Consider the following 14648-nt stretch of genomic DNA (forward strand, 5'->3'; position numbering starts at 1 on the left):
AAATATAAATTTCCACCACAAAGTATGCAGACGTTGTCGAATGTGAACAACAGACCCTTACAGAGCTCAGGTATGTCAAGAGCATGTGATGCCTATTGGGGGTGTGGCCCCTCAGGTGCTCCGTAGAGATAATACACTCCAACGCTGAATGACTCATTCTCACACACACCTTAAGCATCATGCATGGTGCTCTCAAACCTTAACTCTTCAACTTCACCTGACAACAAACTGGGAATAAGCTAAATGAGCACAGCACTTCGGTTCTCTTTTAAAAAGCTAATTACTTTCACTGCATTTGAAGAACAGCTGGATTTTGGACTTAAAGACAGTGAGTTGTTATCTACAATTGTGATCTTTCTACCGGGGTTGTGTGCTGGGCTGATCTCTTGATTTGATTTCCACCGTGCAGGATTTAAACAGAGGGAACTTCATCTGAACTGTGGAAGTACTAATACAGTGCAGCATTTGCAGTTCACTTTATACTCTGTCTTTTAAGGGACATGACAATGCCGGTGGTCAAAGTGGAGAAAGACTCTCAAGCAGACAACACCTTGTCGGCCTCCAACCCTCCACTGCAGTCAGAGGAGCAGCCCAGAGGTCGGAGAAGGAAGAGACCTCTCCAGCGAGGGAAACCCCCTTACAGCTACATCGCACTCATTTCCATGGCCATCGCCAACTCCCCGGACCGCAAGTTGACTTTGGGGGGAATCTACAAGTTTATCACAGAGCGCTTCCCCTTCTACAGAGAGAATTCAAAAAAGTGGCAGAACTCCATCCGTCATAATTTGACTCTCAATGATTGCTTTATCAAGATCCCCAGACAGCCAGGTCGACCAGGGAAGGGCAACTACTGGGCCTTGGACCCGAACGCAGAGGACATGTTTGAGAGCGGCAGCTTCCTGAGGCGCAGGAAGAGGTTTAAGCGCTGTGACTTGAGCACTTACACCGCATATGTCCATGAGACACCAGTTTTCTCTCCAGTCCAGATTGCCAGATCAGCCGCATATACCAACTCAGTCTACAACAACATGGCAGTCAGTCCGGCCTACGGGCAGCAGCTGACCTCTGCATATTACCCCTCTTCCTCTCCTCCCGGGTTTGGACCTGGTCAGACCCGCATGTTCAGCATCAATAACCTCATAGGACACCAGAGTCCAGCCAGCATGCTGGGATGTCAAGGGCCAGAGGTGATGCAGCAGCCCGGACGGAGCTTCAGTCCCGAGGGGATCCCAAACGGATCCAGTCCCTGCAGCCTGGGAGCCCCAGCTTTCCAGAGCCAACCATGTGGAGGGTCCGTATCTTCACGCTCCTCTACGCATCCCGGGTTCACCTACCCCGGGCCACACGGCCACCCACACCACCATACACACCAGGGCTCGTATGGACAGGGCCACCACACCCAGGGGTATGCAGCGACGGGACGCCTCCATTCCTCAGCCCACGGGTCTGTGGAGGCCATGGACCATTATGGCAGGGTCTCCCCAGTGCAGTTGGGCTCTTTCTCCCAGTATAACAGTGCTGCAGGTCCTATCGCCAACACTGGGGGTTATCTGAGACACCCAACGTACCCAGGGAATATGGACAGGTTTGTGTCTGCTATCTGAGCTACTGAGAATCTAGATCCGAGCATCTCACTACCTTGTTAACAGAACATCAGAGACTTGAGACGGCACCCAGTGAGCCAGACATTTCTGCAAATGTGATTGTTTTTCTTTGTACATGACATTTGATAAGGACAAATCTGAAAAGACTGATTAAAAAAACCCTCTCCTGACACAACTGTGATTCACCACATTAACACACACTACAGCCCATTTTCTATATTGTTGATGGTAATTTACTTTGATATGCACGCTATGAATTTGGATTTTAATGTCAAGGCCTCCTCGCAGCATGAGAGTGTAACGATCGTCTAATATCTTGCGTGGCTGCAAGCTTCTTTTTGTGTCATGAATTAAATGTGCAAGTTTAATATCTGCAACACTTGTGAGTTTAAATGATAGACTTTGAATTATTAGTATAAATTATTATGCTTCATGGTCATTTGCAATAAGTGGCTTGTATGAAGAACGTCAGCTTTAGCACATTTGCATGTAATGTAATGCATATTAGGTTGCCTTTTTGGAAATAAACTGAATTATATAGCACTTTGGTTCTTCAAGAATAAAATATTTAAAATATTGTTGTATTATTGCTGTTACAATTTAAGCATGTGTGCCAAAATATTACACCAGAATTGGGGAAAATGTGGTTTGCCACATATTTAATCTATATCAGTTATATTTGCAATAGTTAAAAAAAATAAAATACATTTTAAAGGACAAACAGATCAAGACATTTGTCTCCAGGAACAGAAAAAAAAACGCCCTCACACATCTTTTTCTTTTGTGCTCACGTTTGTTTTCTTCACCGTTTCAGCTCAGCTGGTTTGAAGTGTTGTCTGGAGCCACAGTATTATCAGTCACCGTGACCGGCCTCAATTATCATGTCGAGACATCAACACAGCATTTAGACAGACGGACAGTTAATCTACCACACAGATCCACTAATCAAGAAAATGAATTGACTTGTAACTCGATATTTCAGCCTATAAAGTGAAGTAGTGGGAGTCCTTTATCTCAACAAGCGAGACCTCCCTTACACAAAGTCTACATATCTGACAAGATGAGACTCGTAAGGAAACGCTTCATTATTGTGAAGACACTTGATTTTCCTATCAGAAAAGAAGCCTTGTTGATAGATGTGTGTGTGTGTGGGGGGGGGGGGGGGGGGGCGCTGTTCCCATAGTTGAAAGGGTCCTAGTTTTTCTTGAGTGCCACTAAATCTCAAAATCTATGTGGATTAAATGAGGATGGCAGTAATCAGCAAGTGTCAAATTATAATTTCAGAAGGACAATGATATAATTATTGTTAACATAAAAGCAACAAGGCTGATAAGCAATGCAGATGTGTTTGATAAACACCAGCCTGAGTGATGGTCTAAATGGTAGCCTCGAAAGAATTAGGTTGATAGTCACACAGTGCCATTATCTGATATTATAAAAGTATACAAGCAATATCTCAAACAAAGAGTATAGAGATTTAAACAAACTCAAGTATAGTCTATGGCATAATAAAAAATAGCAACAGAAAATTAAATTTAGATATCGGCCTATCCATCCACATTTGAAGATAAACTCATAAAAACACTATGAAGGCACCCGTGCCAAAGGTTACTGGTCATTGCTGAACTTTTTTGGGGTGGGGGGGAAATTAAACATATATATTAAAACGGTGTTTTAGTGTTTGTGCAGTGGTTTCTTTGCAAAATAAATATATATTTAATTATCGAAGACAGACACCGCATCAACACAGCAGGCGGTCACGACAAATCTTCTGAATGAAGTTCTGTATTTTGCATATTGCTCATCGGAAGCAAGAACCAAACATGATAATCTGACGGGTGAGTGATCCCGGTATCAGTACTACGTTAAACCAATCACCTGATGGAATTAAATACTGGGCCAAGATATTAAACTCATCAACTGCAAATGCAGTAAATTAAAACAAAACACAAAAGCAGGTGAAGAACACACAAGTTTAACACCTGACACAAGAAAAAAAAAAACTTGTGTCAGGTGTCTTGTGTGCGCTTTTAAGTTTTAAATGTTTGCGGACACAACGTAGACAAACATTGTTAACCCTTTTTTTTTTTTTTATTCTATCAATGTGTGTCCTTGAAATAAAATAAAAAACATCAAAAATATAAGGAGCAAAGACAATCCATAAGATCATTTTCTTTTATTTAAATCATACTAAAAATAGAAACACTCATAGCGAGGACAAGGTAAAACAATACGGACATAAATACAATGAACACGGGTGACAATAACAAAACATGTCAGCCGATGTATTCAACAAGCTGTTGGAGTTTTTCACAATTCTTCACGACCACCGGCAAAGACAGCAGAGTCTGTGTGGAGGAAATGAAAACCATCAGTACCTCAAATATTCACACAGAAATTCAGCATTTATAGGACAGTACACAGTATAGTCTTGAACAGAAGAAGGCACAGAAGCAACATATAAAGCGTCTCTCACCTCTCTGACTTTATTGAGGAGTTTGTTTAACATCTGAAGCTCATTCTCACTTTTCTGCTGGTTGGTCTGGTGGATGATTTGCTGTGAGAGACATTACAACATCATGAACACACTGGATTACATCCTCATATTCATGACGCTTCGTCAGCTCTTTTATAACATATGAAGATACTCTTAATTTAGACCAAGAAGTTAAACAAAGATGCTGGTATGTAGTGAGCAATATCAGTAGATCAAGCTGATACTTACATGTCTTTTTGCTCTTTCAAGGAGTTTAACTCTGGCCTGCTCCAGCTCTTGAAGACTCAACTTCAGTTTTTCTACCTACAGATAAAACAACAAACAGATAATCGCTTAATTATTATTATTTTTTTTTAAATAAGTATTTTAGCTATACTATCACACTATAAGTGATGGAACATACCTCTCTCAATGACTGGATCTTCTCTTCCATGAAATGTGCCGGGTTAGCTGATTGGCTACCAGCTTTTCTCAACTCCTCACGCAGGAATTGAGACTCCACCTTCAACTGATGGAGAGACCGACGAAGCTCAACCACCTCCTTCCGCAATTCCTGTAAAAGATGAACAAATAAAAAGTGTCACATTTGGCCAACTGTATTCGGATTGTTTGTTAAATCATAGATATGGATTTTGTGCCTTACGTTGCTGTCAATCTTGTGTTTATTTAGAGATTCCTGGGTCTCTTGTATTTCCGCCAGCAGCTTTGTCAAAGTTTTCTCATCCTATGTAAAAGACACACATTTTTTTTAAAGACACATATCAGTGGTCCTTCAGCTCGACAAGATAATTCCCATCAGTCGGCGCTCTTTTCAAACCCATTGTGCATTTTGTTAGGTATCATAGATGAAGTCAACACCATGTACAGTAGTTGTTACCTGAGCTTTCTGCTGCAGCGCCTGATTTCCTCTCTCTAACAGGCGGTTCAGACCGCTGAGTTGACGCTTCAGCTCAAACACCTCGGCATCGTGTCTGCTGTTTGCAGCCTGCTGCTCCACCTGCAGGCCAGAGCTGGAACAATGCATTAGATCATGTTGGAATAGAAGGACAACAAATAGATTCCCGTATGAAAAAAAAAAAGGCCGTCCTTATTTCATCACCACACATTTCACAGCACTTACATGGTGTTGTGCCGCTCCTCCAGCTGGGCATCTTTACGCTGTTGCAGCAGCTTCAGGGTGCCGACGAGCTCCGAGACGGTGCTGCCCAGGTCAGCGAACAGCTCGGCCACGCTGCTCTGCTCGTCCTCCTCGGGCTCAAACTCCACCGGGTTCAAATTATTTTTCGGGGTGACGGCTGCTCGTGTGAAGGCGCTCGTCTCACTGAACAAAGCTCCACACTGTGGCCCGGGCGAGTCTGAGGGGACAGCGAACTACAACTTAGATTTGTGATTGCCATAAGTTGACATTTAGGCCCCATTTGAACAGTATTCCAGATGTTTAATTAGATGTAGATGCACAATTTTGAATTTCCTTCAGTTATTGTCCCTGTAACTAAGATGCCATCTCTGCAAATCAATAACAGTTTCAAAATCACTCTGAGACTTTAAAAAAAAAGAAAATTTTAAAAGGAGAAATTGACTCATAACCCTGCTTCACATGATGATATTTTTACCCTCTTTGATAAAGGGGACGGGTCTGCTGAACACACATTCAACCCATTCAAATCAAACAGCTGTCACAGTGGAATCTCTGAGTGTCACTGTTCAGAGACACTCGTTTCCAACTGCTAAAGAATACAACTGCATTGCACCATATTAACTCTCGTGCCCAAAAGAAACAGATGTTCACCAAAGCAGTACAATTCTGCGACCGGAGTTTGACCGAGGTTGGGAGGAGGATCATGGAGCACGGTTGGATGATGCACCTTGAACCATTCAGACTGACCACCAGCATCGGTTTAACCGGCATCAATGTGTCGGTCAGAAAGTTGCTAATTGTGATCACGGTTTAAAAACAAACAGAAGCTAAATAACTGTCTGCTTTATAAGCAAATCAAATGAAGTTTCATTCTTTCATTCTAAAGATCCGAGCCAGCCTTTTTTTTAGGGCATCAGCTTCGCTTCAAGTCACATGCGGGGTGAGCTACAGCACCTGATCCAGGAGGTGCGTCCGTTGTGACGTCTTCCTCCTTCTCAGCAGTTAATGCAACCATGATGCTGTCGACAAAGGAGCTGGAGGGGTGACGACGTTCCACGTTGGGGAGTAGTTGAGACTCCTTCTGTGGTTCTGGTTTCTGAAAACACACAAGCCTGTATGAAAAAAAACTTACCACTTACCTGCAACTCTTTTCAGTATTTTTCTTCATTTTGTAAACCGTGAAGTTTGACACCAAAGGTAAAGAGAACTGAAGAGTCTCTCTCTTAAATGAACTTGAACACAACTAGTGCAGCAGTCGACTAGAAGTACAGTTATAGCCTTGCATATAAGCATTGCATATAAGCCTTGACAGGTATGAAAGTGAGACAAAAGGTGGTGAAATCAGGCAGTTCTTATGCGTTACCTGGTCATTGAGAGCTGTATGTAGTTCATTGGTCAGTCCTCGCAGTGTGTGATGCAGCAAAGTAATTTCAGTGACCGCCTGAGACAGTTTCTGTCCAAGCTCCAGCTGGGTTGCATCGGCTCTGGACCTCGTAGTTTCCAACTCCTCCTGCAAACTCCTGTTCTCAAACCTACGTCACACATACGCAGACAGACAAGTTATCATTTAGCACACAGACAAAATGTGAGACAAGTTGAGTTTGTTGTAAGATTAGCACCAGATTTGTTCAAGTTTAACATATTGGCTGATACCTACATTAAGGCACAAATAACTTAGAAGGCAAAAGCAAATACAAAGGTTTTTGTTCTGAACCGAAAGCAGTGGCGTTGTCAACCCAACAAATGCAACCCGCTTAATCTAATCCACATTCCTCCCTATTCTTCTTCTATGATCGTTACGTGGGTGTCGTTAACTTGAACTTACTGAAGTTGGCTACGTTCTCCTTTTAGGTCCTCACACTGGATGTTCCTCTCTCTGAGGCCCTGCAGGTTGGCCCTCAGCATACGCTCACTCTCCGCCATCTGCTCCCTCGCAAACTCATTCTCCATCTGTAAGAACTGACACACACACACACACACACACACACACACACACACGCACACACGCAACAGAAAATCAAACAAATGAAGTCACATACTACGACGACAGCATCTTACTTGGAAGTCAGCTTCATGTTGGCTCACGGCACAAGTGTATAAGGAGTAAGAACCAGACTACAAGCAGACCGGGTATATAAACTTAAATAAATGATGTAATGCTTTGAATCACAGAAACATTCCAACCATGCGAGTGTAAAGAATATAAATCCCAAAGCTAACCTCGTTCATCTCCCGCACACCACTGAGCTGTGTGCAAACTTCCTGGAGCTGCTGGATCTGCATCTCCTGGGACTGTGAGAGGACCCGCAGCTGACCGAGCTGCTCCTCGCTTTGAGCCAGAGCCTGACTGAACTCGGACGCACGCTGCTCCGACTGACCCAGTGACATCTCCAGCCTGCAAACAAGCACAGACAGCACACAGGCAGGGGGGGGGGCATCAGCTGCAGTGTTTTAGGTGACACTTGTAGATGTGTGGCAGTGAGCAAGGTTTGCTCTCAGAGAACAATGTTACCCATTCCTTCCATCTTCATTTAAAATACAGTACTTGTCTCTTTATATACTGCATATGGACAACTGTGAGGACGACGTTTTAGCAGCAGAAGGTTCGCTACATACGAAACAGAGTTTATGAAAACAGAAAGAAGTGCCAATACATCATTTTACTGAATGGGCCTATGGAAGTTAAGAAGTCTGTAACACGGTTTTTACTGTTGGTTTTAACTGGTATAAACTTTTCCTCAATCATGTTTGTCTTTGCTCAACATTTCATATTAAACCATTTAGCCATTACAACCTGAAAGTCATTGTGTCATCTCTGATGAGTAGAAATATTTATTGTCACCACTTACTCATTTGCTCTGTCCTTGGCTAGCTGGATGTCCTTCCATGACTGCTGCAACCTGAAACAACAACATTTTCAGGCCCCATGTTGCATTTCATTGAGGTTTTTTTTTTTTAGCATTCAGTGTGCGTTTTCTTTTATATTCCCGAGCATGTCATCACAACACATTTGAGTTGTTGGAGGGTCATACTTTGTACTCTCAGCAGCAAGGGCCTTCTCCAGGAAGGTGTAGGAGGCCAAAGTGGAGGAAACTGTGGCAGACAGCTCCGTCGCCTTCCTCTCCAGCAGACCCTGATCTTCCTCTCTTTCCGTCAGCTTCTGACGAAGCACACCCATTTCTGAAATTCAACGAAAAGAAAAGACATGTAAGCAGCTCTATAGGCTGATAAAGAAGAAAACGTTGCTGAAAACAGTTTGCAAAAAGAGAAGAAATGAAGAAACCAAAGCGAGTTTTTACCTGAGGTCAGGATCGTCACCTGCAGATTTAAATCACGAATCTCTTCCGTGGCAGTTTGGAGATTCATATTAGCTTGTTGAAATTCCTCTTCAATCTGTTGAGTACAAGTTAATTTACATTTTTTTTTTTTTAAATCATCTTAATGATTTGCACAAAATACATATAAGATAAAGTGCCTTTGAGACAAGTAGAATTGCCAGACAGGAAGTGTCCACATGAACTTAAAGACATTATAGTCACTGGACCTGCTCTCGCTCTTCAACAGCTTGGTCTCTTGCAGCAAGATGTTCGTCCCTCTCTCTCAGAGCAGCAGCTGCCTTCTCGTTCAGCTTCAGAAGCATGGGAGAGGTTTTCTGGAGAAGGGCTCGGACTCTGCAGAGCTGTGACAAGAGCACACAAAAGCATTAATGCATTTAAGACAAAGGACGTGCTGCCACCGTTCAAACACCGCATAAGAGAGCAAAATGATATGAAGATACTGTGGTGTCGTCATGAAGTTGTGAGTAAATGTCACAGAGATCAAACTACAATTCAAACTAAATGGTTTAAAACAAAACACTACTGTTATTATTACTTTGTCAGATTTCTGTCCATTTCTGCTCACTTTTAGGAATTGCTACATACCGTGTGTGTGTGTGTGTGTGTGTGTGTGTGTTAAACATACTTCTTTCATCAAAGCAGATTGTTCAGCCATGGTTGTGGACAAAACATCAGAAGCAGAGTTCAGCATCTCAGTGTGGGCCCGGTTTAATGCGACCTGTGTTAGTAATGAGAGAAATACAAATGAAACACTTTCTGATGAACGTTTTGCTGAATAGATTAATGCAGCGCTTTGTTTTTGTTATCTGTACCTGTTCTGGGTAGGTCTGGTGTAGCGCAGCCGACAGTTCTTGTTGAGACCCCACAATCCTCTCCAGCGCAGAGATTTCGGTGGCACAGTGTGTCCTCAGCTGTTCCATCGCACTGAAGGCCTGGAAACAGACAAGCAGACACACACACTTCAAATCAAACAGCATATTGCTTACAATAAAGATTTAATAAATGAAATTCAAAAAGTAGTTTGAATATTCTCTATAATATCTTCAGTACATGTATTTAGGTCTTTTGCCACATTTGTTCTGAAGATTTGAAATCTGGTAACGACATCCTTTGGGCAAGTAAGAAAAACGTTAACATTGTGTTTATTAAAATGTCTTTAATTAAAAAATAATATACACTGCATATGTTTGCATATCTTTAATAATCAAATTGTCACAAGTTCATAGATGAATACTTGATCGTGCACGTTGTAGTTTCTGAGATAAAGCCATTTTTTGACCATGCTATACTTAGTCTTTGGGGATATGAGACTACTTTTTTCCTAAATATAATTATTTATAGAAGAGAAGCAGTAGTCCCATGTGCCAAAAGACTAAATATAGTATGATTAAAAAAAGCAAGTCACACTCACAATGTTTTTGACGGACTTAGAAGCTCATTCAGTGAGCAACTACTGATGCCTCAGTGTTCTACTGAACGACTGAGAAGGTCTTTTGTTGCAGCAGCAGTCAGATATTTTAATGCACACTCTTAGGTGTAGCATCTTTCAGCTGTTAATCACGTCTCAAATGGCTCTTTATGGCGTTATTTATTTGTTATACTGTGAATGTATATTTTTTGTTGTCTGTATTTGACTTTCAAAGGGGAAAAAAATGGGTTAAACGGCCTCACTTTGCCCCTAACTCAACGTTATTGTAACTTATCTTTTCGCAACAAAAGCATGACAAAGTATGGCCGTGGTTTTTTAAATAACTGGCTTTATCAAAGCTAAAAACAAAAAAAATCCTCAGCCTACAGCGGAGCCACTTGAACAAGGATTGGCATAATCATGGAGCGAGAGACAAAACATACATTGAACTACTTAAGTCACATTAATTCATTAAAGAGATGTCTCCCTGTGCTTACCGCCTCCTTGGCTGTGAAGGCGTCCTCCATCTGCATCCTCATGTCATCTCTTTGGTGAAAAGCATCTTTTCCCTTCTGCATCAATGCTGTCTGGGTGTCCTTTGTTTTCTCCAATACAGACTTCATCCGACCGTACTAAACAACAACAAAAAAGAAAATACACATCAACTCATTTGTTCCCACCGGATAATTACACAGAAGCATGCGAAACACGTTTACATACATGTGCAACGAGGCTTTGACGGTCCCCTCTGACAACGTCTCCTAATCGCCTCATGTTAGAGAGAGCAGCATCCGTGTCATCACTCAAAGAAGTCTGTTGGGAAATAATTCAGTGGTATTAAAAAGCAAAATCAGAAATTTCAATGCATTCTTTTCACAATAATGTAAGTCATTAAAAAGCATCTACCAGAGCCTTTTATGTAGAACAATTTTGCAACATAGATGAACACACGTGTGTTATGCCTCACCGTGGTGACCTGCATGTCCCGCATACACTGGATGAGGTTCTGTAGAGAACTTCCATCCAACTCCAACTCACCAATCCTGCTCAGAGCCTCCAAATATAGGTCTCTGTACATGGTGGTCTATGTAAAATACAAAATATATAATAAATGATTAAAAAAAAAAAAAGATTGTGCATAAACTAAATGACATCTAAGATATCTTCATAGCAAAAGAATATAACTGCAAAGAGCAAACTCTAAATGCTTCACATGTTCACTGTCAGCCGCTTAAAAGATGTCTGAATGTGTCCTTACCTGACTGAGTTCAGAGTGGTCTGTCTGCACTAGTTTCTCCCTGAGGTCTGAAGGTGCAGGGCCTGCAGAAGGACTTTCATTGGCCCTGGATGCAGCCAATTGCTGCACAAGAGCCTCCACCAGGATCATGCTAGACCTTAACCTCCGCTCCAGCTCTGGTCTGGGGAGACACTCTAGGCTGCCTGGTGGTAGGCTGAGAGCACACCGACAGAAGGAAACCGTGAGACACAAAAACACACAGAAATCTGAAATAACCATGTCATATTCAAAAAAACATTGGAAACCTAACTAGTCCAGAGTCCAGACTTACTTCCACAGGAGAGGGTCTGTTAGCGTGCAGGAATCCACCACAGAGATATTCCTCTTTCTCTCAAATTGGCCGGATGTATTGACGCTGCGGTCCAACCATTTAACAGGAGTGGTGCCCACACAGACACTGTGGGATTCTGCAGAAGTAGCTTTTGCCGATGGGACCACGACGGCAGCAGGAACCATATTTCCCGATGCCAAGAAAAGAAACTCTGCCATCTGCCGAAGCTGCTGCTGTAGGGGACCATCTGGAAACAAAGGTATGTCCACAGCCGGCTTCTCCACTTCAGGCTGAGGCACCGCACAAGGCTTTGCCGCCACATCCCCAACTGGCTCAGTGACTGGGTCTGACTGAGGCTTGCAACCTATTGCTGTTGAGTTAAACCGAGGTCGTGGCATGGGGCTCTCCATGTGCTCTGCCCATAAGCCAGCGGGGTCATCGTTAAAAGGAGCAAACACGCTCTTTTCCCCCTCCAGAGCAAAATTGTCCAAAGCAGGACCCTTAAACGCCTTTAATGCAGCGAGAGAGGCTCTACGAACAACAGGACTGAGGATCCCAAACTGAAAAGCTGATGTTACTGAGGGAAACTCTGACAGCACTTTCAAAATATCATGGAGGTTGTCTGTCTGAGTTTTTTCTGCAGAGTTGCAAAGAACAGGTCCATCTCCAGATGAACCCAGAGCGCTGTCTTTTGCCTCACTGGATTCATGGGGTCCATTGCTGATTTGCACTTGAGATATATGTTCCACATGCACTTCAACAGGTGTAGGAGTCTCTGCCGAAGTCGGAAGATGGCAGCAGTCAGAAGACTCTGTTCTATGAAGCATTGAAGGTAATGCACCGTCCTTAGGATGCATGGATTCCTTTTTGGACATTTCTTGCATTTGACAGTTAACAGATTTATCATCCGATACCTTCAAAGATGCGTTAGTCGGTGAAGATGTACAGATAGCTGGTGGGTCAGCATCTACCACAACTGCTTTGTTTTCCACATGGCTCTTAGGTTGTTCATAGTCATCTTGAATGTGTTGCCGCGTAACAGAAGTAGGTACACTGTTGTCATCAAGGGGCTGGCAGATCACGGCCTGTTTGTCAGGCAGAGGTGACGTCTTCTGAGACAAGCCATCGGATATTTCAGCATCACTTCTGGCACTGCTGAAAGAGCTGAACGTGATGCCCTCTTGTCTGCCAGTCTGGCTATCAGGTGCCACCAAGCTTATCTGTTTGACCTCCTCCACAACATCAAGGCTGAATGGTAATGGTTCCCTGAATGGGTCATTTTCAATTTTACAGTAATGGTGATCAAAATGATCACTACTGTTTTGCCAGTCTTGGTCACTAGTCAACATGCTTGGATCAATACCATAATTGTATGACTCAGCGCAGGTCGCAGTTTGATCAGCTGGTAGAGGAACAGTCTCATCTGCAAGTTTGGTGCCATCGGAAATTTCAATCACACCTCCAGCGCAGTTAAATGATTTGATGGTCACCTCACTCAGTCCATCAGCAGGGTTTTCAGAGCCATTTGTGGTCTCAGAGAAAGTGGTGATGGCACAAACAGCATTTTCACTGCTACAGTAGGGATGATCTGCACGTTCCGCTTGACTTAGCTGGCCACAGTCAGAGAAATTTGTTAAATTTACACTGTTGTCTCGTAAAGGTTCAACCAGCTGTGCCTTGGGCAGAGGAATGGTCTCATCTTGTAGTCTGGTGACATCAGAAACTTCCACCTCACCGCCATCGCAAACAAAGGATTTCCAAGTTATGTCTTTCTTTCCACAGTAGTCATTCGGAAAAGCTCTGAGATCTTGTGTGACTCGTCTATCATCCAAGTCTCCAGAGGCCAGTGCAGTGTTTGAACCTTCACAGAGACAGTCAACCAAGGAGGCGTCTTTCATCTCAGGATTGTAATAGGGGTGTTCAGTGTGGTCACTGCAGGACTGAACTATTATACTGTCAGAGATGACTGTGTCTTCCGTTTCATGCATGTTTTTCACAGCCTGATCCTTGGGTAAAACAATGCTCTCTTCTGCACACGCCAAGAAGCCTGCAACCTCAACCTCCCCACCGGGACAGATGAAGGACTTAAACGTTACATCTCCAAGTCCACCGGCTGTCTCGGTAGTTGTTATATCAATAGTGGAAGCATTGATTTGATTCACTTTGGTGGACGGAGGAGATTGTAAGTGGGCCTCAGGGTCACAGAGAGCAGCATCGCTCTGTTGATTAGAATGAATGAACGGTAAGAAAAAGTCACAAAAACATTGAAAATAATAGGAGCATTTCAAAATGTAAGTATAACCTCACCTTTGTCGGTTTCACAACATCAGCACTGAGCAGTGATTTGGATTTGAACCTCGATGATGGAGTTGACAGATGCAGCATTTCATTCTGCACACTTCTCAGAGGGGTACGCTCTCCACATCTGTTTGGAGGCTAACATTAACAGAAGTCAAAGTATTATTAGCTTGTTCAGTGATAATTTAACAACAAATTGTGCACAAAAGTCTTACCAAGCCTTCCCCACTGAAACTTGACTTCCTGGAGGACATCACTCTGGAGTGCTGGGAAACGTTTTACAAACTGTAAAGGACGACAAAAACGTTTCTATTAAAACGTGCTTGGGATTTTAATTAAACTGCTTGGGGGACACTAACGTTAAGTCCGTTTCTACAGAGAAATCACGTTAACCACCGTTAGCTAAGACAATGATATTACGCTACGTAACGATATAGAGTCACAGGGAGTTGGCCAGAAGTAACTTTAGGCGTTTTCGCTCATTCATAAACGTTAGCTAACTACTAAACAAACCTAGCTTGGATGTATGATGTAACGTAGCACTAAAATATCAAACAATGTATTGCTAAGAGTAATGTTAGCAAGTGCGTAGGGCTAGCAAACCTCTAGTTTAGGAAAGCGTGACCGAAGGCGTTAGCTAACGTAAGTTACGTTAGTTTGCGAACAGCTAACATCGGCAACTACCGGACATTTTAAACTAAACAAATGATGGACTATGATCTGTGAACCAAAGTTATACACATTACCTTCCAACGATTACCAATCAACTTTAACAAACGTTGTAAAAGCTACGCGAA

General features: G+C 42.8%; 2 protein-coding genes across 2 annotated transcripts; one reads left to right on the plus strand and one right to left on the minus strand.

The window, feature by feature from the left end:
• Positions 1 to 500: 500 nt before the first annotated feature.
• On the plus strand, positions 501 to 1604 carry foxe1 (forkhead box E1). The gene has a single exon (XM_076092056.1). It carries the CDS (start codon positions 501 to 503, stop codon positions 1602 to 1604), a length of 1104 nt encoding a protein of 367 aa, XP_075948171.1.
• A 2161-nt stretch (positions 1605 to 3765) lies between these two features.
• On the minus strand, positions 3766 to 14232 carry spag5 (sperm associated antigen 5). The gene is made up of 24 exons (XM_076091350.1): positions 14067 to 14232; positions 13861 to 13989; positions 11554 to 13772; positions 11244 to 11436; positions 10953 to 11069; positions 10706 to 10798; positions 10483 to 10617; positions 9390 to 9509; positions 9203 to 9295; positions 8784 to 8918; positions 8539 to 8632; positions 8272 to 8419; positions 8089 to 8139; positions 7460 to 7634; positions 7065 to 7198; positions 6603 to 6771; positions 6194 to 6335; positions 5222 to 5456; positions 4979 to 5111; positions 4745 to 4825; positions 4505 to 4654; positions 4330 to 4404; positions 4081 to 4161; positions 3766 to 3952 (listed from the first exon to the last, which is right to left on the minus strand). The coding sequence occupies exons 1-24, from the start codon at positions 14103 to 14105 to the stop codon at positions 3881 to 3883; spliced, it is 5013 nt and encodes a 1670-aa protein (XP_075947465.1). The 5' UTR covers positions 14106 to 14232; the 3' UTR covers positions 3766 to 3880.
• Positions 14233 to 14648: the final 416 nt, after the last annotated feature.

This window comes from Anarhichas minor, unplaced genomic scaffold (assembly GCF_050575085.1).
Source record: "Anarhichas minor isolate MPS153535 unplaced genomic scaffold, ASM5057508v1 ptg000014l, whole genome shotgun sequence".
In the NCBI taxonomy this organism is placed as follows: domain Eukaryota; kingdom Metazoa; phylum Chordata; class Actinopteri; order Perciformes; family Anarhichadidae; genus Anarhichas; species Anarhichas minor.

Coding starts and splice junctions, on each gene's coding strand:
- spag5 (XM_076091350.1), bottom strand. CDS start 14,105: ATGTCCTCCAGGAAGTCAAGTTTCAGTGGGGAAGGCTTG. Junction 13,990..14,066: donor GTTTCAGTGGGGAAGGCTTG/GTAAGACTTTTG, acceptor TGTTAATGTTAG/CCTCCAAACAGATGTGGAGA. Junction 9,510..10,482: donor CCTTCACAGCCAAGGAGGCG/GTAAGCACAGGG, acceptor GTCTGTTTCCAG/GCCTTCAGTGCGATGGAACA.
- foxe1 (XM_076092056.1), top strand. CDS start 501: ATGACAATGCCGGTGGTCAAAGTGGAGAAAGACTCTCAAGCAGACAAC.